Source organism: Filobasidium floriforme, assembly GCF_021052385.1.
Source record: "Filobasidium floriforme strain CBS 6241 chromosome Unknown HD553scaffold_4, whole genome shotgun sequence".
In the NCBI taxonomy this organism is placed as follows: Eukaryota; Fungi; Basidiomycota; class Tremellomycetes; order Filobasidiales; family Filobasidiaceae; genus Filobasidium; species Filobasidium floriforme.
In genome coordinates this window covers 741,336-766,101 of record NW_025763625.1, presented here as the reverse complement: position 1 = coordinate 766,101, position 24,766 = coordinate 741,336, and the positions used below count along the sequence as shown (strand labels likewise).

General features: G+C 53.1%; 8 protein-coding genes across 8 annotated transcripts; 4 read left to right on the top strand and 4 right to left on the bottom strand.

Moving 5' to 3' along the window:
- Positions 1-68: 68 nt before the first annotated feature.
- On the top strand, positions 69-2,623 carry HD553DRAFT_306569 (uncharacterized protein). The gene is made up of 15 exons (XM_046179293.1): positions 69-170; positions 225-237; positions 302-362; positions 436-484; positions 547-628; positions 700-825; positions 903-1,005; positions 1,064-1,409; positions 1,472-1,600; positions 1,662-1,835; positions 1,895-1,908; positions 1,974-2,054; positions 2,128-2,265; positions 2,330-2,406; positions 2,470-2,623. Exons 1-15 carry the CDS (start codon positions 144-146, stop codon positions 2,484-2,486), a joined length of 1,437 nt encoding a protein of 478 aa, XP_046038897.1. The 5' UTR covers positions 69-143; the 3' UTR covers positions 2,487-2,623.
- Positions 2,624-2,998: 375 nt separating this feature from the next.
- Positions 2,999-9,109, bottom strand: HD553DRAFT_178496 (uncharacterized protein). The gene is made up of 12 exons (XM_046176939.1): positions 8,706-9,109; positions 8,557-8,643; positions 8,398-8,487; positions 8,255-8,329; positions 6,843-8,180; positions 6,574-6,767; positions 6,451-6,509; positions 6,202-6,386; positions 5,193-6,126; positions 3,698-5,121; positions 3,509-3,624; positions 2,999-3,274 (listed from the first exon to the last, which is right to left on the bottom strand). Exons 1-12 carry the CDS (start codon positions 9,066-9,068, stop codon positions 3,256-3,258), a joined length of 4,884 nt encoding a protein of 1,627 aa, XP_046038896.1. The 5' UTR covers positions 9,069-9,109; the 3' UTR covers positions 2,999-3,255.
- Positions 9,110-13,227: 4,118 nt separating this feature from the next.
- On the top strand, positions 13,228-14,669 carry HD553DRAFT_268408 (TPT-domain-containing protein; the record flags this gene model as incomplete). The annotated part of the gene is made up of 8 exons (XM_046177577.1): positions 13,228-13,356; positions 13,425-13,493; positions 13,566-13,676; positions 13,733-13,860; positions 13,926-14,052; positions 14,125-14,328; positions 14,400-14,525; positions 14,592-14,669. 8 exons carry the CDS (start codon positions 13,228-13,230, stop codon positions 14,667-14,669), a joined length of 972 nt encoding a protein of 323 aa, XP_046038895.1.
- Positions 14,670-14,872: 203 nt separating this feature from the next.
- On the bottom strand, positions 14,873-17,866 carry HD553DRAFT_328036 (uncharacterized protein; the record flags this gene model as incomplete). Its single annotated transcript, XM_046181849.1, has 14 exons — positions 14,873-14,935; positions 15,002-15,262; positions 15,323-15,408; positions 15,471-15,549; positions 15,609-15,670; positions 15,728-15,833; positions 15,896-16,285; positions 16,356-16,603; positions 16,675-16,812; positions 16,889-16,983; positions 17,065-17,221; positions 17,293-17,493; positions 17,558-17,619; positions 17,682-17,866. 14 exons carry the CDS (start codon positions 17,864-17,866, stop codon positions 14,873-14,875), a joined length of 2,133 nt encoding a protein of 710 aa, XP_046038894.1.
- A 231-nt stretch (positions 17,867-18,097) lies between these two features.
- On the top strand, positions 18,098-19,692 carry HD553DRAFT_178111 (uncharacterized protein). Its single transcript, XM_046176937.1, has 4 exons — positions 18,098-18,296; positions 18,358-18,487; positions 18,550-18,657; positions 18,730-19,692. The coding sequence occupies exons 1-4, from the start codon at positions 18,205-18,207 to the stop codon at positions 19,525-19,527; spliced, it is 1,128 nt and encodes a 375-aa protein (XP_046038893.1). The 5' UTR covers positions 18,098-18,204; the 3' UTR covers positions 19,528-19,692.
- Positions 19,693-19,798: 106 nt separating this feature from the next.
- Positions 19,799-21,742, top strand: HD553DRAFT_306552 (uncharacterized protein). The gene is made up of 5 exons (XM_046179292.1): positions 19,799-20,080; positions 20,146-20,949; positions 21,014-21,354; positions 21,422-21,495; positions 21,556-21,742. Exons 1-5 carry the CDS (start codon positions 19,939-19,941, stop codon positions 21,638-21,640), a joined length of 1,446 nt encoding a protein of 481 aa, XP_046038892.1. The 5' UTR covers positions 19,799-19,938; the 3' UTR covers positions 21,641-21,742.
- Positions 21,743-22,619, bottom strand: HD553DRAFT_306551 (AP complex, mu/sigma subunit). Its single transcript, XM_046179291.1, has 5 exons — positions 22,521-22,619; positions 22,327-22,452; positions 22,057-22,232; positions 21,921-21,986; positions 21,743-21,865 (listed from the first exon to the last, which is right to left on the bottom strand). The coding sequence occupies exons 1-5, from the start codon at positions 22,552-22,554 to the stop codon at positions 21,764-21,766; spliced, it is 504 nt and encodes a 167-aa protein (XP_046038891.1). The 5' UTR covers positions 22,555-22,619; the 3' UTR covers positions 21,743-21,763.
- Positions 22,620-22,720: 101 nt separating this feature from the next.
- HD553DRAFT_306547 (putative recombinase) lies at positions 22,721-24,619 on the bottom strand. The gene is made up of 8 exons (XM_046179290.1): positions 24,355-24,619; positions 24,142-24,286; positions 23,928-24,074; positions 23,583-23,847; positions 23,382-23,511; positions 23,213-23,298; positions 23,001-23,129; positions 22,721-22,932 (listed from the first exon to the last, which is right to left on the bottom strand). Exons 1-8 carry the CDS (start codon positions 24,439-24,441, stop codon positions 22,893-22,895), a joined length of 1,029 nt encoding a protein of 342 aa, XP_046038890.1. The 5' UTR covers positions 24,442-24,619; the 3' UTR covers positions 22,721-22,892.
- Between the last annotated feature and the right edge of the window lie 147 nt (positions 24,620-24,766).

Here is a 24,766-nt window from a genome sequence, read left to right as displayed (position 1 = left end):
AGGTCGACTCATCTTCTGTTGGCGAACACCTTAATCAGCCTCTCAGTAGATCAGTAGCTAGAGGATGTATACGACCTCGAGAGGGCATTTCCATCGATTCTATCCTGACAGCAACGGAGATCGGTTGCTTATAGTACCCTGGGATGATGAACGAAAGCCTCTGGAATGGTGTAAGCCCGTTCCCTCTGCGATCTCGTATCGATCGCTAATCCCTTGCGACACAGATGAGCAAGGCGGGTGAGCATACAAATTCGTGTCATACAAGGCTCGAACAGCAGCCCATCGTCGCTATGAAGGACAGAACTGGTGGATCTATACAATCAGAGACAGGAGCGGAGGTACTGGACTAGTAGTCAAGTACAGTCAGTGATATGCATGTGGTCGAGAACAGCCCTCAGCAGCAGGTGCTGAGTACCATTAGCCCGCACGACACAGGGAAGCTAAAGCCACAGTCAAGAAGAGGAAAGTGGTCGCAAGCCGCAAGGTAGGTCCAGTTGTATTTGTAGCCGTGAAAAATCAGGTAGAGCTCACTTGAATAAGGAACAGGCGCCTATCGCTTCAAACGTCTCCGGACAGGCTTTAAAGGGTGTACAGACTCGAGCAAATATCTTCCGAGGGAAAATCTTTCGTGAGCGTTTCCCGATGTATCTCAAGGGAACAACCGATCTGAAGTCAATGACAAAACATTTTATGCAATAGATGTCTTCGAGTCGAAAGACCCTCCGAAAAAAGAACTCGAGAAGATGATCGTGGAAAACGGGGGCGAATTCGCTCAAGCGAGAACGGAAGGGAACTTGGCTATTCCTATAGGGAATAGACTCGGCCGTAAGTCCCATCCAGTGCGATAATGCTGGCTTTATCAAGCTCTTTAACTCGAAGAAATCGTGTATATTTCTTGCTAGATCCAAATGCTCAGGGCTATAAGCGAAAGGATGTTACGATCCTGAGACCCGCTTGGGTGGTGGAGAGCATCAAACACGGACGTATGTTACCGTTGACGGAAGAGTACGTTCTCCGAATCTCACATTGATACAAATCGATTGACAAATGAGAAATCACTCAGATTGACCTTGTTTGCGGATGCCGAGGTTGAAGACGGGCCTCATTATTATACGAAACTCGACTACCTGGACTCTCAAGCAGCTTTGACTCCGAACGACCTTGACGACGTGACAGAAGACGAGGACGAAGACGAAGCCGACAACAGGTCTCGTAGCGAGAGCGAGGAACGCAAACACAAACGGCCTTATCCGTCACCACCGCGGGATGTCGATCTGGGAGGGGTTTGGAATCTGAGAAACGTCAAATCGGATAGACAAGTTGAAGAATCTGAGACCGAACCGGAGAGCAATGATGAGCGGGAGAACGACTTGTCAGACATTGAAGGGGATGCGCTAGATGTGCTCAAGGTTAGCAAAGATAGAGCAGGACCGGCGATAACAAGGCTGATGATTTTGGGTCCTATGGTCAGAGTAATACGGAGATAGCAGGCGACACTGAAAGGGAAGATTATGATAATGAAGACGATGAAACGAAACCAGAACTCGTCACAAGAATGTCCCTTCCGACCGCAGTCAAGGAGGAAGCAGAGGCCAAACAAGTAAGATTCCGTGCTACATCCACATCACTGAATAATCTGCTTATCCCGCTTTCTGTGACAGATCCCGGAGGTTCCGCCCGCAAGCGATGAAGTATCTACCGTGGCGGTCGACCTTCCTGGAACCGGGTCTGTGTATGAACCCGTCTTGCCTGCGCCAGAACCAAATGACCTTGGTGGACAAACTGAGAGCAAAATGGGAGAGACCGCCGAGGCTATGCAGTATGATCAAGATCTGGTATGACTTGCTCGAGCTTCTTGCGGTGTATTCCGTTGACACTTATTTGCAATGCTTAGATTTTCAAACACTTGTGAGTTGACGTCGATTCGCGGCACACAAGTAGCACATTAAGATGGACACACGCTGCCTTTGTAGAGTCTTTTACCTCGATACATTCTCGAATGCCAAACAGAACGGACTCGACGCTACCAAACCCAATAAGGAAGCCGAACAAGAGTAAGCTAGAGTCGATATTGACAGTGATTACCTAATAGTCAGCACATGATGATCAACGTTCCGTCAAACCTAGGCTGTCGGCTATTGTTCCGACGGTACTCCGTCATGGCGGTACATTTAGCGAAGACCTATTCTCTGGCAGCTTGACACACGTCGTTCAGCATAGCGATGACAGCAAGCGGTACAAGCAGATCAATCGGGCCTGGAAGGGGTACGTCTGCCTTGAGAGTCCTGACGAGAAGAAATATCTGACGCGATACGGGACACAACTACAGTTCAATTCTGAAGCAGATTGTCACGCCGGAGTTCGTGCACGACAGCATCGCGGATGGAAGGCTGTTAGATGAGAATGGTAAGTCGAGCGGCGTTTATGCAGCCACCCCTTTCATTTGAGCTAACGCCTATTCGCCTGTAGGTTATCGACCGAGATGAAGCGGTCTTAGTCGCAATATCGATTGCTCCACTGATACTCAGCGGTACGGCGGCTCTCCTAGGGCCTCGACGAATCCACCCAGACTGTATATAAGCAAGATATGAGATGCAAGCAATGAACCGCTTTGGAGTTAGGGACATTCGACCAGGGCGACGGTCGCGGTCCCGTCTTGACGATCGTCGGGAACGCTTGTTTGGCTCATTTTTTATATCTCGTTCGATACCGTACAACTCGGAACAATAGCCCAATACCATGACTTCCGACTCACTTCGTCAACTGACGAGGTACAACGAGCTTCCGTCAACTACGATAATACAACCAGACGTTGGACAAGGCCATCCGCACTGGTTGTGATATCGTGTCTGGCAAGGGCACGGCGCTTACAACGATTCATTAGGCCTTGCTAAGAGATTCTCTGAGCTCTTCCACGATATATCGACAAGACGTTGGACAAGGCCATCCGCACTGGTCATGTATACTGTGGTTGAGTGAAGAGTCGTCTTGCTAGAACTCCCTTGAATCGTTGTTGTCCGGTTGGTCGTCGTCCTGGTATCGGTCGAGTGTTTTTCGGATTTTTCGGATTTTTTTTGTGATCCATATTCGGTTCGCTCAGCGTCGTCTGCCCGTGATTCGTTTCCCCGACCTCCTAGATCGGCGTATAGGCGTAACGACGCGAGTAGAGCAGCATGTCCTGCGGCGTCGGATTCCAGATCCAGCAAGCTGGGCTGAACCCGGATCGGCAGGTCGATGTTGCTCCCCCGAACAGCTTCATGATCCATATTTGCCAGTCGGCGGGGCGACTGGTGTAGAACGGGTCCATGTAGTCGACCTCTTGCCCGTTCCACATGACAAATCTATACACAAGCTCGATTAGTCCCGTCGTGTGTGATATGTCTATGTCGCCACTGCACTCACATGCATGTCGCGATCACGATCGCGAACAACCAGGCCCAGCGGTACCACTTGGGCCAAGGCGACGATTGGGGGACCTCGATGACCGGACCCGCCACGCCCTCGCCATCCTGGTAGTGCTCGAACTCCTTGACCCCCATCAAGAAGTACTTCCTGGCCCGGTCCAGGCGTTCCTCCGCGAGCCGGAACTCTTCGCGGAGTTTGTCGATGTAGACCCGAGAATAACTATGCAAATACCGAAAGGTGCTTGTATTAGCACATGATCGATCGATACGGGTCACTTCATTCATACTCACGCAATTTTATCCTCGGCCTCTTCGCTGCCATCGACGAGCAGGCTCTCTCCCTCAGTCCTCGTCGTTGCCGGCAGGACTGGCGCCTGTTCCTCCCTCTCCTCCCTCTTCTCTGATCCCGGCGCGATCACAGCGAGCTCGGTTGCTCGCTCTGGGGAGGCCTTTGCGGGTGCCACCTCGGGAACCGACAACACCGAGGCGCGGCCTCCTTCGATCTCTCCGGCAGAGATTGTCCCGATCCTCGAAGAAAGAGGTCCAGCCTCGAAGCGGGGGTAGGGTCCTCCCCTCCGCTTGTTCCACGGCGTGATGAAAGTGCTCGGCGAGAGCACCGTGTTCTCGCCCGCCGTGGCCGCCTCGCCCCGAGATCGAGTATCCATAGGATACGTCATTTGTGTCGCTCGGGGCGAGGCCTCTGGCGTTCGGGATGCGTCGCCAGCATCCCTTATGCCCATGCTCCTCTTGAGCATGCTCAACTCCTTCACCCGGCCGGGCATAGGCGACCCGTTTTCGAAGGAGTATGATCCGCTAGGGACCATCATCGACGGTTGAGCAGCGGCCTCCCTGTGGTCTGCTGCACCAAACAGAAGCCCCCTTCTCTCGTCGATCCGCTGGAGGACATTGCCGACCGGGGTGACCGTTGGAGTGGTCGAACCCTGGTCGATCCGCTTGTCCTCCTCCTCCGACTCAGACGGTTCAGTCTGCTCGAAGATCGACACCAACGGCGTCCCGTGGGGGATGTGCCCCGAGTAAGCCTGGGACTGGCTGTCCGACCACAAGGCCGTCGGACTGACCATACTGGCGGCGGGGCTGGGGGCCGCCGCCGTCGCCTTCTCCTCCTCTCGGCGAAGGTGGCCGATTAGAGCTTCCGGCTCGCCTTCGTCGGAAGAAGAGTCCTCGGGACCGAGCTCCCCTTGACCGGGGTCCTCAGTGTCGGCCTCTGAACCCGAGACCGATTCAAAGAGGCCCGCCTCAAAGTCCTCCGCCGTAGGCATGCCCTCAGACACGGGCCCCGCGACGGAGATCTTCCTGCCCGACATGTTGGTCTTCGGGCTGGAGTGAACCTGCCTCGCCCGGCGCGAGGTCCTGCCGGACGCTGGAGGGATAGACAAGGTCGACCTCGCTCCCTGTTCCTCGCTTTCTGGCACCGAGACAGCCTTCTCCCCCGAGACATCTCCAGACGGGACCACCTCCTGCACGCCTGGTCCCTGCGTGCTGTCCTCCCTGGTACCGACGTCCTCGGATTCGTCGGTAGTGTCACCCCCAAAGACCCTGGCGATCTCCCTCGCTAGGTCGCTCGACGAGGCTGCGAGGTCGGGGAACCGGGTGGGGTCGGACCCGTGAATGATTGGCCTCAAGCCAAACGCATCGACCCGGTCCTCCCTCCAGAACTTGCGGGGTCCTAGAACCCACCCATCACACGCGGCATCGTCTGAGAAGGGCGAGAGCAAGGTTTAACGCTCTGTATCTCGTCGTTTGATGACGTTCGGAAGGAAAACTCACAAACCAGGCTCCTCGACCAATCGTTGGCCTCAGGGAAGGGGTCGAAGTCGCTTCCCGCGCTAGACCTCCTTAGCGATGCAGCCGACGCAGACGGCTGCACCTGGTTTACGACGGCGTCCTCTTCAGCCGTCTCTTCTACGTCCTCCCACTCCTCCTGCTCCGCGTCCTCTTGCTGCTTCCGGTCGGCAGAGATCCTTCGATCGCTCGAGGCCGGCCCGGAAGACATGAGGCTGCATCTCTCGTCCATCAGGCTGTGAGCTGCGTTCCTCTCAGCCGACGAAGTCTTTAGCTGTTGCAAGATCGTCAACGATCTGTGCAAAGCTCGGTCGTGGCGCGAGTTGTCAACGCCACCCCGTTGCGAAGCCGAGCCGTCGATCTTGGCCCTCATTCGCTCCAACAGCTCAGGGACATTAAAGCTGTCGGAAGCCTGGCTGACTGATCGTCGGCTACTGGCACCCCTCGAGACCGGAGTACCGCTCGTCGAGATGTCGGCCAACTTGCCCCGCCGAGGTAGGTCGTAAGCCGGGTCGAACGGCATGGCGGGGCTGTCCGGGCTTCGCTGACCACCCTCCCGCCTGGGGTCGATTAACGGGATGGTGGTGTTCTTGGTCGCTTCCGGCGACGACACGGGCGACACCACTTCTTCTCCCCTACGGATGACTTGACGAGGCGGAGTGCGAAACCCCTCGACGCCTTGACCGTCCTGGATAGGTCCCATCCCTGACCCCGCATCGAAGCTCCCAGCGCCCTCCACCTGCAAAGTCTGACTTCGCCTCTCTGGAGGTGGGAACCCGTGCCGCGAACGTCCATCTCGCCAAGATCCTCTACCCGGGATCGTTTCGGGCTCTGGCGTGACAGATTCGGCGCGTCCCGCCGCGTTGATCATCGAGATCGGCGCTTCCAACGGCGATCTCGACCTGTCGATAGAGCCGTCCTGTCGACACGATGATTTAGACCATCATCAGTATCATGCTGTCCGACAGCTAGCATTAAAGGAAACATAACTCACGTTGCTCCCTCCCCTTCGTTTGGCGGCCTCTGCCCTAAGAAACGAGTCCGACAACAGCCTTTGAGCGACCCCGTTCAGCCTCCGCGGAAGGTCACGGTACTCGGGGCTGGGCGGAGCGCTCGACTCGTCCTCCTCATCCTCTTGTTCTTCGCCTCGCTCGGCGCCATCAGACAATCGTCCGGAATCTGATGCGAGTGTCAGAGTCAATGGTCGAACGTAGACACGGAAATTGAAATCAGGCAGACTGACCTTCAGAGCCGCTGTGCTCTACGCTCCTCTCCCCACTCGCCTCGTTCTCTCCAGCTTGACTGTACCAGAAGTAGCTTGCATCAGCCCAAAATGTACGAGCCATCAACAGACGGATCTACTTACGCAAACTGCTCCTCCATGCCAGCCTCCGACTCGTCAGACAGGCTATCGACCCGAGCCGACCGGGAAGGTGTACGGGGCCACCCGGTGTACGGCTTGGCGGCCAGTCGCTCCCTCAAGGCCCGGTAGTACGCGGGTGTGTTCCTCGGGGGTAGCGGATCGTCCCATACGGATCTCGGTCGGGACGAGGACGAAGCCTGTACCAAGTCACGATCCATCAAGTAAGCGGTTGAGGTCTTGAAAGATAATTATCAGGTCCCAGCGGAACTTACGTGACCTTGCTCTTCTTGCTCCATCATATCGGGAAGGTCATCCTCGTGGTTCAAGAGGGCCGGGATTTTGGAGACGTGAATACCTGGCTCGCTCCTGCTTCGCCCAGGCGACCGAACTGGACTCCTGCTTCCCGCTTGGCTACCCGTCGAGACAACGGCCGTATCAAGAGAAGCTTCGGGAGTCGTCCAACCCGTTTGCTCATACGGAGCGTGAGCTTTACCGGGAGACACGCTATGTTCCCGTTCAGCGATGACTGGGTCGGACATCCCAGTAGCAGTCATCGCCTCAGCCTGTCCTTGTCCCTGAAGTTCAGTTGGCCAGCTCCACGAGGGTCCTGTTACTGCCCCCGCCCTGTATGGAGTCGCCTCACCCTCGCCCTTGGGTTCCTCCAGCGGTAAGCCTGTAGGAATCTGGCTCGAAGGTTTCTTTCGCGGGAACGAGTCCCCTTCCTCTAGCACCCACGGCAAGTTCCAGCCCTCGCTCTCTAAACCCCCCTTGGCGACCATCCTTGCAAGCGCAGCCTCAAAATGTGCTTCCCTAGCGTTTCGGTTGGGCTCGGTGTGCATGACGAACCGTCTGGTCTTATCGGTTGGCTGGTCCCTTGTGTGCTTGTCCTCGTTGTCTGTCGACTCCCACTCGTAAGACAAGGTGACCGACGCGTCTTCGGCGAGCATCGGTCGGTGCGACCTCAGTTCATCGTTGGAATTTCGAGGCTTGTACAGCTCGTTGTGTTCGGCTGCCCGTTCGGGGTCGTAAAGGTCGTTAGGTTGGCCTGGTAGGAGGATACGACCAGGCGGCGTATTGAGAATGGTCTCGGGAGGGGTCCTCTTCCTCATACGCTTTGGGTAGACGGGATACCCTGACTGCGATGTTCTCTGTTCAGGACCGAGCACGAGAGGAGGGCGGAGGACTCGTTCTCCCGATGAGGAAAGGCGATCTTCGTACATGAACGTGCTCGATGCAATGTTTGCAAATGACGGCTCGTCCACCGGTAATTTCGAAGGCGAAACGAAGTAGTTCGAGGGCCCAGATGGCGTCTCGCTGGTCGTAGAACCGCTGAAGGAATGGCTGACTTCTTCAGGAGCGGATTCGGGGTCGTTCATCGTAAGGGGGTCTTCAAGTTGGAGCTCGGTCAAGGACACTCCGGTCGTGAAGGGGTCGTTAAAGGTAGCCAGCAATCCGGACGAATGAATGTCACGCTCGGATTGTCGATTTCCCGTTGTCGTAAGGGGGTCGTCAAGAGGAATCAAGAATCCAGACGACCGGACGTCGTACGAAGCGCCTCGGTCCTCCGGATGTTGGGATTGCAAGCGATGTCGCTCGCGGGTATCATCAGTCTGAGGTCGACCGGGGCGCATAGGGTCAGCATGCAAGTACCGACCAGACAGTGAGGACGAGGCAAGAAACTCACCATGTCGTCTGTTGCGACTCGTGCGTCCTCCCGTTGTTGGGGTTGTAAGAGCTGGTTCTCCGCGTTGAGAACGTTCTATATACCAAGAGCGGCTGATGAGCTCACGGGATGAGGAGAATACGACCCATGATAAGGTGACTTACTGTTTCATTCGTTGTCGTCATCGTGTTCAAGATTGGTCGGCTCTCCTGTCGTCGGGCTTGCGAGAGCTGTGTCTCCCGCTGCGAAACAATCTGCAATCGAAGGGCACTTGGTTAGCAGTCGAGCATCGATTGAGATAGCGAAGGTCTGCTATCACATACAATCTCATTCCTTGTGGTCCGTTTCGTCACTCGTAGGTCTTCTCGTCGTGGGGAATGCAAGAGCTGTTGCTCCTGGTTGTACTCGTTCTATAGCAAAAAAGCCTGTAGTCAGCGGCTACATCTAGAGCGAGAAGTCGACAATAGCTCACCATCTCTTCTATCGTCATCTTTCCTTTTCCTTTCGTCGATGCTGATACAAGACTCTGCTTCTTCCCTGCAGACCTGGTGTTCTCCTTCTCTTCAAGATGCTCCACTGTTGTGGGCTTCGCGATTGGCGTCCTCGCGAGCTCCGTGTGCTGAACATGTGTGATAACGAGTTTGTTTTCTCTCCTTCCCACCTCTTCAGTCCTTTGGGAATGTCCATTAGTACCGATAGGAAGCCCGTTCTTGCGATTTAGTCTCTCTGTCCGGAGACGTTCGAGAAGAGCTTGACGTTCCTCTGGCGTCGGACGCGGACGGTTCTCGTCGGAGTGTGCTCGGAGACCCGCGCTGAGCTGCCTGTTGCGGATCATCTTCAACGAGATGGGAAGTCTATAATGGGTGGTGGTTTGTGTTGTGATGGGGACGAGAGCTGTAGTAGTCGATGATGTCGACGTCAATGTCGATGTTGATGATGATTCTACTCGAGGAGCTCGAGGAGGTTCGAATTCGGCCTGGCCGTCGCGTTGTTGTTTTTGTTTTGAATGTCGTCGATGATCTGGTCGAGTCGCGGCGACTAGGGGAGGGACACCGGTCGACAGCCTTTTCGGTCGAGGAATGTTGCTCGGTTTCATCATGGGATGATCGGCAGGGAGGATGGACGTGAACGACGAGGCGTGCTCGGTCCGTTTGATGATGTTGCCATGGTGTGCCATGGCGAACGCGATGGAAGGGGGCAGGTCGGATCGCGATGACTCGGAAGTCGAATCCGTTTTGATGGGGCGGTGACACGAAGCCAGCAACGCTATGAGGGGGTGATGACGGGTCGTCTTTCTGTGAGACTACTGTATTGATTGATGTTGACAATCACCCTCGACCTCGGCGATCGTCGTTCAACAAAGGCAGCGTCGAAGGTCGCGAATTGACAGTGAAAGGGGGAGGTAGCGTGTCGATGAAATGTATGATCACTTCCGCGAATGCGACGAATGGAAATTGAGAGTGTGGCAAGTGCGAAGGTGATGATTGTTGTTGTGTGGTCGTGAGCTCATAAAGTTCGTCAGGTCTGCAAGAGATCAAGAGAAAGAGAAGTTCGCGCAAAAAAGAGGCAAAAGGGAAATGGGTGGGAGGCGGGAGGGGAGACCACTTTTTTCATCGCTGTCGGTATATATGGCTGCTGGACCGTGTTGATACATGTGTGGGGAAGTGGGGTTTGGGGAAGATGGATGTACTGCGTGCCTGCGCTTGTTCGCCCTCCCTTTTCAGCCTTTCCCTTGATCGGTCACATCTTGGCACATCATATGCCGGCTATGCCGTCATCATCATGGTGGCTTCCACCCTACCATCCTCGCCTCGCTTCATCCTCTGCTTCTCACCTGACCCAAGGCATTACCTTCGTAGCCAGCAGCGTGAGAAAAAGGTAGCAGCAGTTATCCAATCCCTGTTCCGAATGTGCCAGTACGCTTCGATCCTTCGTCCCAGATCATCGGGCCATGCTAAAACTCCAAAGGACCCCCAGAGATCGCCTTAACGACTATACATTCAAGCATCTTAATTGGTTTCTACTAGTCTGTACTAGTCTGTACTAGTTATCTTCTATCTTTCGTGGCTTCTTCAGCATCACTTATGGCGGCCAAAGGTACCTCGTTTTCAACCTAGTCGCGAAATCACGTTTTCCAACCATCACGATTTCCATTCATCACGACAAGAATCGAGCCGTATCGCCTTTATATATACAATCAAACATCAGCTTTGAAGTGAACCACTAAGACTACATCTGACTATCCTGTACATTATGGTATACCCATCACAGAGTATGTCCAAAATCGAACGTTTGCATTGCTGATCGAACCATGTTTCGATCAAACCGATGTCTTCCGGACGGGCATATCGTATCATCTCGCCCGGCCCCTATCTCCGTATTGATACAACGGACGACCAGAACATCATCAATCGCCTGCCCTTGTTTGTTCAGCAACGTTTCGCAAGGCTTTTCTTGCGATGAGCTCCTTGTCCTCCGGGTCAAATGGGTAATCGCACAGTTCGTTCGCATCGCTGTCGCCGGAACTCCAGGTGACCGTGTATTTCCCGACTCAGCGACACTGTATCACTCCACCTAATCCCACCTATGTGCAGCAATCCATCCAGAATTGGTGGTGTGAACAGCCTTTCCTCTGCCGATAACATGCTCGACTTGTTTACCCCTATCTTTATCCTGCAGGCCCTCTGCTCAGATCATCAGTCGACGCTATCGAATCGATCGCTTCATCCGGTGCCGCTTACAGGTCCTCATCAGTGAAAGTCTCTCTACCCATCTCCTGGTGTTCTTGAGCGCTGGAGAATACATCCCTTTGACACCCATAGAGTTCTGGCTTACAGAATGAACATGCGAAAGGCATTATCAGACTACGCCCGTGTGGCACCACGGCTGTAGTTCTCATCGAGCAGTCGGTCATGACAACATGATATATCCAACATATTCCATGCTATACAAAGAATCACACCTGGAACGATTAACGTCATGCATCAGACAAAGGCTGAAGATGATCTCCTCAGCATTACGACTCGAGCGCAGCGCTGTGCGCCACAATTCGCGTTATCGAAGAATCGATAGCCCATAAGTCTGAGCCGAAGCACAAGCTGGAATGTAGCTCCTGCCTGGTATATCTCCTCTGAATATGTGCATCGGCTAGGTCGGAAGGTTGCGGCGTGCCCACATCAAAGAACGTTAGTTCAACGGGTCCGCAGTCACGTCGCTGCGTTAAATGCGGAGAATGGGCATGTCTGGCTGAAACCGCTTCCGATACCGCTTGTCAGATGCGGCTCCGGGGCCGCATCTTGCTCCAAAGCTGACCGTGACTAGCAATGAGACAATGCTGAGGACTTTCACGTCGACGCCGCGGCGTTCGACAAGAGGTGTTTCAGCCGAATCCGGACGGCTTCTACGACGCCAAACCATGAAACGCGGGCAAACGGAGGAAGAAATACCAGCCAAAATCGACGGCTTCAGAAGTGCCTCGGCTCAGATTTTGGGTTTCCAGTACTCGTGGTAATCAGGCCCGGGAAGAGGCAGAGGCCGGAAGGCAAGAGAAGGCGTCCACGCGTCTCACGATTCTTGCTCGACGTCTGCACCTTGCTCGCGACCCCTCCTCTTCAAAGCATCGATGCCATCTGCCATATCGTGTCCCTCTTGTCTTTGTTCTGGTCCTCCCTGTCCATTCTCATTTCTCTCCCGTGCTTTTTCTCGCTGCCCTGACGAGAACGCCTCGTGGGGACAGCGGGGGCGTGCGGACGTGTCTCTGCGGGGATTTAGGATTCCGGAAGCAGAACAACCAACTTGCAACTTGTTGGATTCATGAATGTAGAAGGGTCGGCGACCTTGAAGGCGAGATCTTCTATATGGCAATAGACGACCTCTTGTGAGAGTCAAGTGGCCGTATTTTCCCCCGAGCATACAGTAGCAACGTAGCAGAACGCCTGCGAGCTGGAACGTGATTGCATGATGCTGTTATTCTCTGATCTGTCCAGATCTTTTTGCCCGAATCGCGCTGCTTCTTCCGATCAGCGCGCGTCAAACCTAGCTAGCGAGCCTAGGACCCGGAGACGGTACCTTTCAGCTTTCAGCCTTGTCTAGCTCTCTTTCTTTCAAGCTGCAAGCTCACAGCGCTGTTGAGCAGCATGAACAGTTAGCAATACATTACCATTTGACAATCCCAACTCGGTCTTGTGAAACGATCACGATACGAATCACACCTTTCGTTATTCCTGACACTACATTCTACCAGCTACTTGCAAATTACCACGAGAAACGGGAACACGACGACCTCCACCTTCGCGCCGGCCGTCTTTTGATCTACGAGGGACAATCATCCATCCCACCGGCCACGGTAGTTGCTCCCCATACACAATCACTATCGCTCAATCTGCCAGGTCTCGACGACTACCAACAAGAACTTGTTCTCAAACTGACTTCAGAGGATGGACCAGAAAAACTTACACATCGACACTCTACCGACGATCCAGGTCGAGGAGCGTCCGATCCCCATGTCGGCGAGCAACGATAGCATTCAGAGCGGGCTGTCGACTGCGGGACCGGTCACTCCCGACTCTGTCAACGACAGCTCATTCGCCGATAACGTGAGGACTAGCAAAAGTCCTGTGCTGCTTCAAGAGTCACATTTCAACGATAAACGGGTGGACGGTTCAGGTCCTTTTATGGAAGAAGGGGGAAACACATCGAGAAGGTTGAGCGCACACCGTCTGCCAAGCCATCAATTCGGACTTCCAGGTGCCAGTGCCTCTGCCACCTCGTCTTCACAATCCTCTATCACAATGACGAACAGCGAGAAGCGGCCTAGCTACGCGGACGATCCTTACGGGACTGGCCTGCCTCCGACCAGCTCGATAAACTTGGGCGACGATTATCGGGACGTCCCGTTCGGTGGCCGGGATCACAAGTTCACCCCACCTGGTAGCCTAAACCATACGCCCATCGGTACAGCACCGCCTTCTTTCGACGAGAAACGGCCGTTGACGATGGATGGAGCCGAGGGCACCAAGAAGTTTACCGATTCGGCGGCTTATTGGTTGATCCTCTACTTCATGTTCAACCTCGGGCTGACCCTGTTTAATAAGGTCGTCCTGGTCAACTTTCCCTTTCCCTATGTAAGTTTTGCAGGTGGTCGATGCTTTTCAGATTTCGGTACTGACCGTTTCTGAACTGCATTTCGCAGACCCTGACTGGACTTCATGCTCTGAGTGGATGTGCGGGTTGTTATATCGCGCTCGAAAGGGGAGCTTTTGTGAGCCAGAGCCTTTCTCAGGACGCACTTCCTGACTTAAGAACCCGACTGAGGATCTATCATATCCAATAGGTACCGGCTCGACTGACATCAAAGGAGAATCTCGTCATGGGAGCATTCTCTGTCCTGTACACCATCAATATCGCCGTCAGCAATCTCAGTCTGCATCTCGTCACAGTTCCTGTGAGTCTCCACCGATCGCGTGGACAGGCAGTAAGACTGATGTTACGTATTGACAGTTCCATCAAGTCGTCCGGGCGTCGACCCCGTTGTTCACCATTCTCATCTCGGTGTTGTTCTTCCGAGGTAAATTCAGCGCGATGAAGCTCATCAGCTTGTTGCCGGTCATCGCTGGAGTCGGGTTTGCGTGAGTATCATGTAATGTCGCCTCGGCATCTTCATCGTTGTCGAGCTTACGACGATGCATCACAGCACCTACGGAGACTATTATTTCACCGCCTGGGGACTTATCTTGACTCTGCTCGGCACTTTCCTTGCCGCTTTCAAGACTGTGATCACCAATGTCATTCAGACAGGTGGCGGTGGACGCCTCAAGCTGGTAAGTAGCAGGCTCGCTTGAAGTTCTGGGCGGGACGTATTGGGGCTAAGAATACCCTGCTCTGGACATCAGCACCCTCTCGATCTGCTCATGCGAATGTCGCCCCTGGCGTTCATCCAATGCGTCATCTACGGCTGGTGGTCGGGCGAGCTCGAACGAGTCAGACGATACGGTGCGAGGGAGATGACCAGGGAGAAGGCATTTGCCTTGTTCATCAATGGGATGATCGCTTTCGGGTTGAATGTCGTCAGCTTCTCCGCGAACAAGAAGACGGGTGTAAGTGCAGTGCTGGCAAGGGTTCGCGGTCCGATGTGATACGTATTGAAACGAGGTCTTTCGCGCTTCAGGCCCTCACGATGACGGTAGCGGCGAACTGCAAGCAAGTCTTGACCATTGCCATCGCCGTCTTCCTGTTCAACCTCCACATCAATTTCACCAACGGTATCGGAATCGTCCTGACCTTGATTGGAGGGGTGAGTACAGATTTTTCGATTCTCCATGTATGTTCGCTGATCGAAAGTCTTTCATCTCGTGGCTAGGGTTGGTACGGATGGATCGAGTTCCAGGAAAAGAACGCCAAAAGCCGGCTTCAACAACGTCTGACAAAAGGTCCTTAGCGAGTGTGTCAAGTCCAGCTGTAAACAGGTCGGTTGGCTACCCTTTTAGATGCGTTCAATCCTGCCCAAATTGCCACTCGTTTTGTATCAATACGCTCTCATCTATACTAGATTTGGGGCATCTCGCTGGTCCGGGAGCAATGCGATGATTTGTACACTAGGGTATTTTACAACAATTTGGCGCTCACCATGCAGAGCGTTCCCTAGCCGAAAGCAGCGAAATTAATCCTATGCATTGTTTTTCTTCGGTCGAGCTCGTCTTCTCGCTGTCATGCAATTGAACCGTCAGCGATTGCGCTTATGTATTGTTGATGATGAATTTAGAGACCCACCTTTTCCGCGTTGTGCAGCATGTATGTAACACCAGCCAAGATCACGACGATCACGGTCGCCGTAGCAATCACCCATTGCATCCACTTGCCAGGCTGCAGATACAGCGTCTTGTGCCAGTCTGATGAAGCTTCTCGGACCTCGGCGGAACCGTTGGCTGCGCTAGGCAATGGTGGATTGATGACGATGTGAGAGTTTGGTATGACGCCTTCTATCGTGGTATAGTGCTCCAGGTCGTGTTTTGTAGAACCAATGAAGAGTTTCTGCAGGGTAAGAGCCGATCAACTACATACCTCGTTACCCAGCGTGTATCGGCGACTGACCTCAATGTAATTATTGGTGCGACCGAGTCCAAAGAACGAATATGGTGCTTGCAAGGTGCGATAGGCTGTCTGAGGCATTTGCGGTACTGTCCGAAGATGGTAAAGTCAAGGTGTGCACTGTAGTCATTGGAACATCGCGTCGACTTACTCTGAGCTGGTACCCGGTTACCCGCCGTGTCCAGGATGGTGAATTTGAAGTTACCACCTGGAAGGTTGCTTCCATAAGGCTGCACGTCGAAGGATATCAGCTACGGCTTCTGAACTCGTTGCGCCATATTCTGCTCACGCTGTAGGATTCGCCATCTGAAGCGGAAATACAGGCATCGCCTTGACAGGCTCCGTCTAGCACTGGAGGGGGATTTCGTCAGATATAGCTACAAGGAGCTATTGTCACACACGGCTGACCAAGGGCTTTGAGGAAAAATGCATCATGGAAGGCATTATTCTTGATGAAGGTTACTCGTCCGGCGTCCTGTCTGCCAGTGCGTTCAACTATAATGTCCAGGGTGCCCTGTAAGAACGGTACCCATCAGTTCCTGCCATGTATGAGATCTTGCTGTTGCCGTCACCCACATCTTCTCCAACATCCAACCAAGCCGCATTCGTCGCATCCCAAATGTCGTCGAGAGCGCTCATCCCAACCTCATCCTCCACCTTGAAATGTCGTCTTCTCGCCTGGTATTTGCCATCTTGGCAAGCGGCGTCTTTTTTCTTGCAGGCTGTGTTCTCGAGCACCCGTACTTGTACGCCGGGGTTCCTGCCTCCCCCGAAGATGCCTCCTGAGGGGGGTGCTGCAGTGTTATTTGGTACGAGCACCAAGATGTCCGGGAACCCGTCGATGTTGTAATCGCCGATCCGTAACGGTATATGAGCGGCAGTCTTGCTGGTCGAGGTCTTTGGCTCCGCAAACAATAGCGAGGTTGTGCCAGGGAAGAGAGAAACGACTGGTACAGTGGTAAATGCCTACAATATAGTGTCAAGTTTAGCATATTTGTGACTTTGTTCTTGTACCGATAAGACGAGCCCGACCCACATCGCTCGTCGCGCCCAGATCAAAAGTGAAAGCTTCATCCGCCGTGCATAGATCAAACGACTCCCTGCAGTCCTTCTTGGGTACGGCTACCACTTGTGAGAGTCCCGCTAGCCAACTGCCACTGGACGATGAACACAGCGGTTTCTGCTTGTTGTAAGCAATGTTGATCGAACAGCCTCGTCCTATACCGGTCGAAGACGACACGGACGAGCATGTAGGGAACACCAGATCGATTGTCCCGTCACGGTCTATGCGGTGTGGTACTCTTCAGCACAAAGGACTGCTTGTCCTGGCCGATCCGCCAAACGATATAGCTTACCCATATCTGCAAATGTTACAGCTCCGGCGCCAGCCGGTAAATCCCACTCGCCCGCGAGATGGAACCCAGCGGCCTTCCTGTTACGCCAGATTTGGAAAGAGCGCTTCGAGCCCGAGCGCTCGCACATCAAGAACAGATCTGCATAGACGAGAGAGTTGGCTAGTAAGGATGCTCTGCATGTAAGCGAGGTACTAAGCGGCGAAGAAAGGCTTACCTGCAAGGCAGTCTCCATCGAGATCGACAAAAGCGTTACTATGAGGTTCTGCTAATCGGCAAAGTTTCGTTGCCGGCTCTAGCGGAACTTGATACCTGCATCAATATAGTTAGGTGAGCTCAAATTGATCGAGCACTTCTTAGGAAGACTGCCTTGGATCACTACACCGAACATACCTCTCGAATACCCCGTCCGATTCTTTCCACATTTGCAGGGATTCCCCTCCGGATTCTGTCCGGCCCGTACCGAGGAGATCTGGTTTCAAGTCTCCGTCGGCGTCTACGATGAAAGGCTGGTTATGTGTGAAGCCCTCGATGTTGATGCCTTCCTTTCCTGTTGGCGGAAGTGAATCTCAACGGTCGAAGGCTTGTCTAGACTGAACGGAACCGACGGTCGAGGCTTACTAGGGGCGCCATCCTTTTCCTGAATATGTAACATTGCGACTAAATCATCACCTCCATGCGCCCACCATCCTTGGTCTGTGCCATCGTTGACGGTAAGCAGTACGAGGTCGAGCCGTCCATCTTGATTGAAGTCTGCGGGAATAACGTTCTCTACGGGCTTCGGGGACGACAGCTCATGTGCTAGCTGGTAGACATGACCGACTGCGATTCAACAAGTCAGTTTCGGCAATAGAGGAATGGCAAAGACAAAAGAAATGTCTCTCACCTGGATCGAAGCGATGTATCTGCACGTTCGTCCGGCTGTCGTCTAGGACGAACAAGTCTAGACTGTTGACGGATCGTGCCTATTCGTTTCAGCCCTAGTGATGATCTCTCTGAGAAGAACTTACTACTGATCTGCGTCCCAATCTCCTAGAGCTACGACGCTGCCTTTGATATCGAGGCCCAACTGTCCGCTATTGATCCAACCTTCAACCTTGTACTGTCGCTCGGGAAACGGCCAGACGGCGAGTACCGCCGGGGAGAGCGCCGATACCGATAGGATGCTCAGCAGCGAGCCATGACGGGGCCACATGAGGCAGGGAAAGGGGAGCTGTCAAGCAGTGCAAAACACGTAGCTCCGAAAGCGCATACGACTGATGGCGGTAGTACTCGCAACAACCAAGGCGAGTCTGATCTTCTGATCTTCTGAGGTTCGACCGGTCCCGGAAGCGTAAATGACGCTTTGTTTACTTTGTTGCCATGTCAAAAGGATGTAGACGAGTATGAGTAGGACAGGACCGAAGCTAATACACACAACTGCGCAACTGCCCTTCTCGATTGTCGAAAAAGGCACCCAGAATATCGTCGCTCTTACAGCTCTTCAGACCACATCAACCCCCTTGGAACGGTTGTCAGAAGCCGTGACAAAAGATGCAGATCAAGACATCGGATTCCGCGTCGATCCGTAGCATTTATCGGAAATTTCTGCAGTATCTCCGTCTGATTCCGGATAGCGAGATCAGGCGAGTCTATTGGTATCTTCTACTGAAGAGGTCGCTCGACTTATTCTGAAGATCCTCCTAGGCATTACTATTACGAGCGATGTCGCACGATAGCTGACGTTGCGACCGAATGCGCGCACTACAAGCAAATACCTGGGGTTCCAGAAGCTCCCTCCCGTGACCCAGCTCGATTACTCTCGAAATTGCAAAGGGTACGTTAGCGGTTCCGCCGATAGAGAGATGAACCGGCTAACTTATAATATGATGGAAACAGGAATTGACAGCCATCAAGGAGGTGGCGAAAGGCGATCATACGAAATACCAGAGGATGATGGACATGACCTATGCTCGAAGAGGCAAGCGGCGCTGGGATTTCCTTGATGTAAGTAGAGATGGGCTATGCGATCATCGGTGCGAGTCTCCTTGATCGGCTGAAATGAACTTTGGATCACAGACGATCTATCCCCCATCGCTACAACGCCCACCCCCGGATCCTTCATCTAGCCTCTCCCGACGATCACAGCCTCCCTCACCATACCCTGCCCACATTGCAGCACTCATACCGACGAAAAAGCCCCTAGACAACGAACCTCGGGCGAGCTTGAAGCTGCCTACTCCGAGAATCATTGCAAACAGGCTCTGGGAGGAGAGGTCGATGGAGATGAGCAAGATGACGATCCCCTTGGCCGTTCGGATATCATCATGGTCATCGTCTCGTAATCGTGTCGACATCGAACCCAGAAAAGGGAAACAACCTCAAGCGGAGATGAAGCAGAGGCCGCTGAATCGGGACGAGATTGCAGCACTCACAGCCGGGTTGACCAAGAACGAAGAAAGGCGGTTGAAGGATTGGTTCAGGATATCAGATCGGATGACAGAAAGTCTGGAACGCCTGAAAACCCTTGAGAGCTACCCGCTTCCGGTGCGGATATCCCATCTAAGCAAATCCTTGATCCCCAAGGCCGAATGGTCTGCGCCAGAAGAGGAGCGGGCACGACCTACCTCACGGCCCGATTCCCTTCAGCTCAGAATACCCCTCCGGACCATACGAAGGCTCTATGAGAGATTCGTAGGGGAACAACCGGTCTTGATAGGAACCTACCACGACGCGGCTTCGACCAAGAATAAACAGCTGGACGGGAAGTTAGAGAATATCGGATCAACGACGATCCGATGGCGGTCGGTAGCGAGCAAAATGGCCGTCCCTAAAATGTCGGTCATGAGTCCAGAGGAGGCGGAGTGGGTAATATGACCATAACCATTTCTGAGGCCAAAGTGCAGAGCGACGCATGCCGTTTCTATTTCCAAAGACGCGAAACGAAAGCTCCATGGCGCAACCTGTGGTTCAAACCTTGAGCAAACGGTCGAGGCAAAGCACACTTTCGGTGAACAACCGGCAGACACGTTATGGCAGGATATAAATTCTGCCAGAAGCGTTTCTCAACCATTGTGCTGCTTCTAGATTGATGGGTTTATTACGTGCAGTGTCGATATTTCACGGACCGAGATTACTTCCGTCCCGGAGCGAGGGCAAGCGATTTCAAAGTTCCTCGTACTCGTAGTCGACCGAAACACTTTGCTTTCAGCTAGATGTGCAAGAATAGCTTCATCATCATCTTACGTATATCCAGGCGTTCTGGCTAGAAGGACTGTCGAGGACACGATGCTGTGCTCGAATATCAGCGCACAGGTACGGGGCAGGGCCGTGTCTTTAGTACGATGCGGCCGAATCTCCCTGCTCGCAGGATGCCGAACTGCAGTAGGACCTTTGAACGTGTCAAGTCTACGTGGGTTGGCGAGTAAGGGTGAGTAATCCGCAAAATCTTTCCAGTCTTCCACGTTTTCTGATAGTTTCTACAAACGACAATAGTACAACAAGACCTCGTCGTCGGAGGGATTGCATATCCTAAGGACGCTTGGACGAATACTCCTGGGACAATCCTCTCCAAGATCCCGAAACGGTTGCACGACCAGGCCGACCATCCTATAGGGATCCTTCGGTCCCAAATCGAATCCCATTTCAAGGGTTTCACGCCTGTCTCGCCCGCTGCAGCTGTAGTCACAGTCAAGGAGAACTTTGACGAACTCGGCTTCGCTCCTGATCATCCAGGCCGCTCGATGACGGATTCCTACTACCTCAACAAGGACAACATGTTGCGGACACATACTTCAGCTCACGAGGTTGCCACATTCAGGGCTGGACATGACAGCTGGCTCCTCTCTGCGGATGTTTACAGGCGGGACGAGATCGATTCTTCCCACTATCCCGCTTTTCACCAGATGGAAGGAGCTCGAGTTTGGGAGCAAAGCGACCTGGCCGTATTGAAGAAGCTGAACGCTGAGATGAAAAAGCAACTGGAAGCCTGTCCTCTGCTTATCGAAGATATCGCAATGACGTCAGGTGACAACCCTTATCAGGCGGAACATGACCCGGAATTTGCTGCAGAGGTCGCGCAAAACCTGAAGCATAGCCTGAACTCGCTCATCTTCCGCCTGTTCGGACAGACCCGACCAGGAGGTGCTGCTTCGAATGAGGAACCGCTCAAGGTCAGGTGGATCGAGGCGTTCTTCCCCTTTACATCTCCTAGCTACGAGGTCGAGGTCTGGTGGGGAGGCGAATGGCTCGAGATTCTCGGTTGCGGAGTAGTCAAACAGCAGACTCTTATCACTGCAGGTAAGATCGGTATGTCACTTTCGATATCATGGCCCCACGGACTGATATGCCTCTCTCGTCATAGACGTGCCCCACAAAATCGGCTGGGCTTTTGGACTGGGTCTCGAACGCATCGCCATGATTCTCTTTTCGATACCTGACATCCGTCTGTTCTGGTCGGAAGACGCTCGCTTCACCAAGCAATTCCAGGCCGGACAGATAACTACCTTCCAGCCATACTCAAAATACCCGCCATGCATCAAGGATATCAGCTTCTGGTTGCCCGAAACCGCCTCAGAGGAACACGGAGCTAAGGCTGCCGGCGGAGGCGGTGCCGTTGTGCAGGGCAGGAAGCCATTCCACGAGAACGATTTCTGCGAGATCGTCAGGGATGTGGCCGGGGACCTGGTAGAGAATGTCAACCTCGTGAGTGGTTCTCGTCCGTTTTCCGGTCAACCCTCCTACAACGTAGACTGACTGTGCGAGATACCAGATCGACGACTTTACGCACAAGAAGACCGGCAGAAAAAGCAAGTGCTATCGTATCACTTACCGATCGATGGATAGGTCAGTCAACGCGTAGCTAGCTGCGCATACCATGGGTCTAACTCTCGCTTTCTTTTTCAGATCGCTATCAAATGAAGAGGTCAACAAGCTGCAGAGCATAGCGAGCGGTCGATTGGTTGACGAGATGGGCTTGGAGCTTCGATGACGGCATTTGCCGTTGGACATATAACGAAATAGATATAACGACAGCGCACAACTCGATACAACTTTGATGTAACACATACCATACCAAGTCGTCTAAGGGTGTGACTTGATTCTGGTAATGATCTCAGCCACGGGCCAAATTCACCGCCATGTTGCCGTAACTTCCCAATCTTGCCAGCGAATCTTCCTGAATCTCGGCTTCTTCGATCGTATCGCTCTGGGCAACCTGCATGAGAAGCGTCAGTTTCCGAGACGCAGGTGATGGATGCGCTGCGACTTACGACTCGTAGTACGGCTTTCTTGCTCGATTCTTGTATCTCTCCGCCGATAATCAGCTCGTCCAGAATCTTAACGGACCGGATGCACTGTCAGCATGAGCTCGCCATTCATGGAGCGAGGAAGGTCTGCAATACTCACAGCATAAGCCTTTTGAAAGTTGAAGATCAGATCCAGTTCACAAACGTTCCCAAAGTAGCGATCCAGTACTTCGACGTATCGGTGTACGATCTCCAGCGTAAGCAGTTCGTTGTCGCTCGGGGAGATTGAACAAATGAAGAACAGGGAAGCATATCGCCGGTAGATGATCTTGGTGTCTACATCAACATATAACAGAACAATACGTCAGATTCGGCTAGCCATCTGTACTGGCACTTTCCGGCGTCCTTTCGTTCAGCAATGGCAGCTCACCCTTGTATTCCAAAAAGTTACACATCCGTGTTCGACGAGCCAAGACCAGTTGTGTGACGTCCTTGACGATCTTGGCCTTTGCTTTCGGTGGAAGGGTTTGAAACCACTTGGCCAGTCTGACCTTGCCTGTTGTGTTTACCTAACAACACTTTAGAAGCTGATCATCGAGCGATCGCTGCATCCCTGAGACTGACCTTGCCGGCTGACCAGCATCACATAGTTGATCATCTTGACCCTAATTCGAAGATTCAATGACGGCTCAGAAGCAAGGAGTCGGAAGGTGCCGAGTCGCTTGTAAGCATGCATGCATGCAGACAGGAGCTATTAAACAAGGTGAAGCCGTGATGCTCCCTTTCGTCGCATGCCGGGATCAAAGGCGACGTGCATACAAGAGGGGAGCCTCATCTTTCGCTAGATCTTGGTATATCTCGATTACAACCAGGTTATTTCGAATGTGCATACAGTCGGGCTATCCAAAGAAGGGAATATAAAGGACAGAGTCGAGGGAATCAAGCAATGATAGAAAGGGAGTAGGAAACGGACACGAGATACCCGGAATGAGACGCCTACGACCCATCTTCCAGGGGTTCGCCAATACCGTCCGCACTATCATTTCAATACCGACGATCAGCCTGCGTCCTTCTGTATTGACAGTATTCCGATGTGCAACGTACTTGATGGAATAGACAGCCTCCGCTTCAGGTAATTCGGGCGAATCGACAATCTTGGCCACTCGGGTCGCTCCTCGACCCTTTCGCAAGGAGAGCCGTGTTGTGGAGGCGTGTGCCATGATGTTTCCTCCACTGCAAGGTGAGAAGCACTCGATCAGTATCAATGAGTATTACAAGCGTGGATCGTGTTTTGACTATGGATGTAACCGACTCACATCGGCTTTTTCGGATCGGCACCGGCAAACATGGCACCGTCTACTTGCGCTACGACCTGGTTGGTAACCACTACCGCCACTCCAAACTAACGTCCGGGTAATATTAGGGTCAGCTTGATTACCAGCTTGAAGACTGTATCAGTCTTGAAGAGCGGGCTGACAATCTCACCTCGTCCGAGAGTCGCATCAACATCCTCAGAAACTTTGCTAAATGCATCTGACGTGCCGATAACTCTCCTCGTCCTGAAAAGTCGGTACGATACAGCGAAGTACACGAGTCCACGATGAGCAAGGCGAACCTGCACAAGCGAAATGAATCGTTAGAATGAAATACAGTATCAATCGATACCTGCGAAAAGATCGGACGAACCTGGATTCCGCCATCATCGCGCTAGCTTGTATCAATAAGCTCAACTGATGCTCCGCATTGTACGCTCTCGCATAAGCAATGTTGTCCAGTACCTCTTCTCCGTTGAGCCCATAGCGCTCGGCGACGGCCAGCATACGTGCGGGTCGGAAAGTCCCCTCGGTATCGATGTACAGGCATTTACCCTCTCCTCCGCCCATACTGATCGGGAGTTGACAGGTGACAGCGAGGGTATGGCAAATTTGGGATTTACCCGTTCGGAATTCGCCTGAACAGGGTCGGCCAAGCGGGGCGAGAATGATCAGACGAGATCGTATGGCTTGAAAGTGATGGTGTGGCAAGACATACCATAGAGTTCAGTGATAGCCCCGGTCTCGATACCTCCACCTAGAATCGTATCCAGTCCAGTTGCTCCGGTCGTAATATGGACGAGCTCGCTTCTCCTAGAGTGAATTTCGGTCGCCGTGGTGAATCCCATCGGGACTAGCTTGCATGCTATCACAAGCGGAGGGCATCTTGGTGAAAACAGCGTGCTGGGATAAGGCAGTGTTGAGATACTCACCTTCGGTGAGGATCTTGTCTGCCTTGGCCTCGCTAATTCCCTTGATTGTCAACAACGTCTTCTTCGGCGTAAATGCGACGGCTTCGATGGTATTAAGACCGGCATCTTGGAGCTTCTTGGTGTCTGATGCCGATATACCAGCTTCCTGAGAGTTGACAGGGATACAATTTCAGTTGAAGCAAGGGAAAGCATGCAACGCTAGCCGGTATTCACCTGTAGTTTCGCTACGAGCAGCGGTCCCGAGATGAGGGCCTCCTCGTCCTCCTCTTCGATCATATCGGGGTCTTGTTCTTGCGACATGGCGGAGTTCTTCTTAATTGACTAAGATTTTAGAGACGATGCTATATGTGACTGATGAGCTGATGACTGAGAAAGATGGTCGTGGGTGATTGCACTTTTTTGATACAAGGGTGGGTGGCGATGAGGAGGACTTGAGGGAGAGAGATGAGATGAAGCGGTCCATCGGCGGGGGGTGTGGTTGATCGACCCTCTCTCCCCCTCGACGGAAGCAAAAAGTCGCGGCAAGAGCGGGTGACAAAGTGATATAACTCAACCTACGCGACGCGACGAAAGCTAAATCATCTGCTCGAGATCACGTGATCATAAATGAGCCATTCTACTGGAT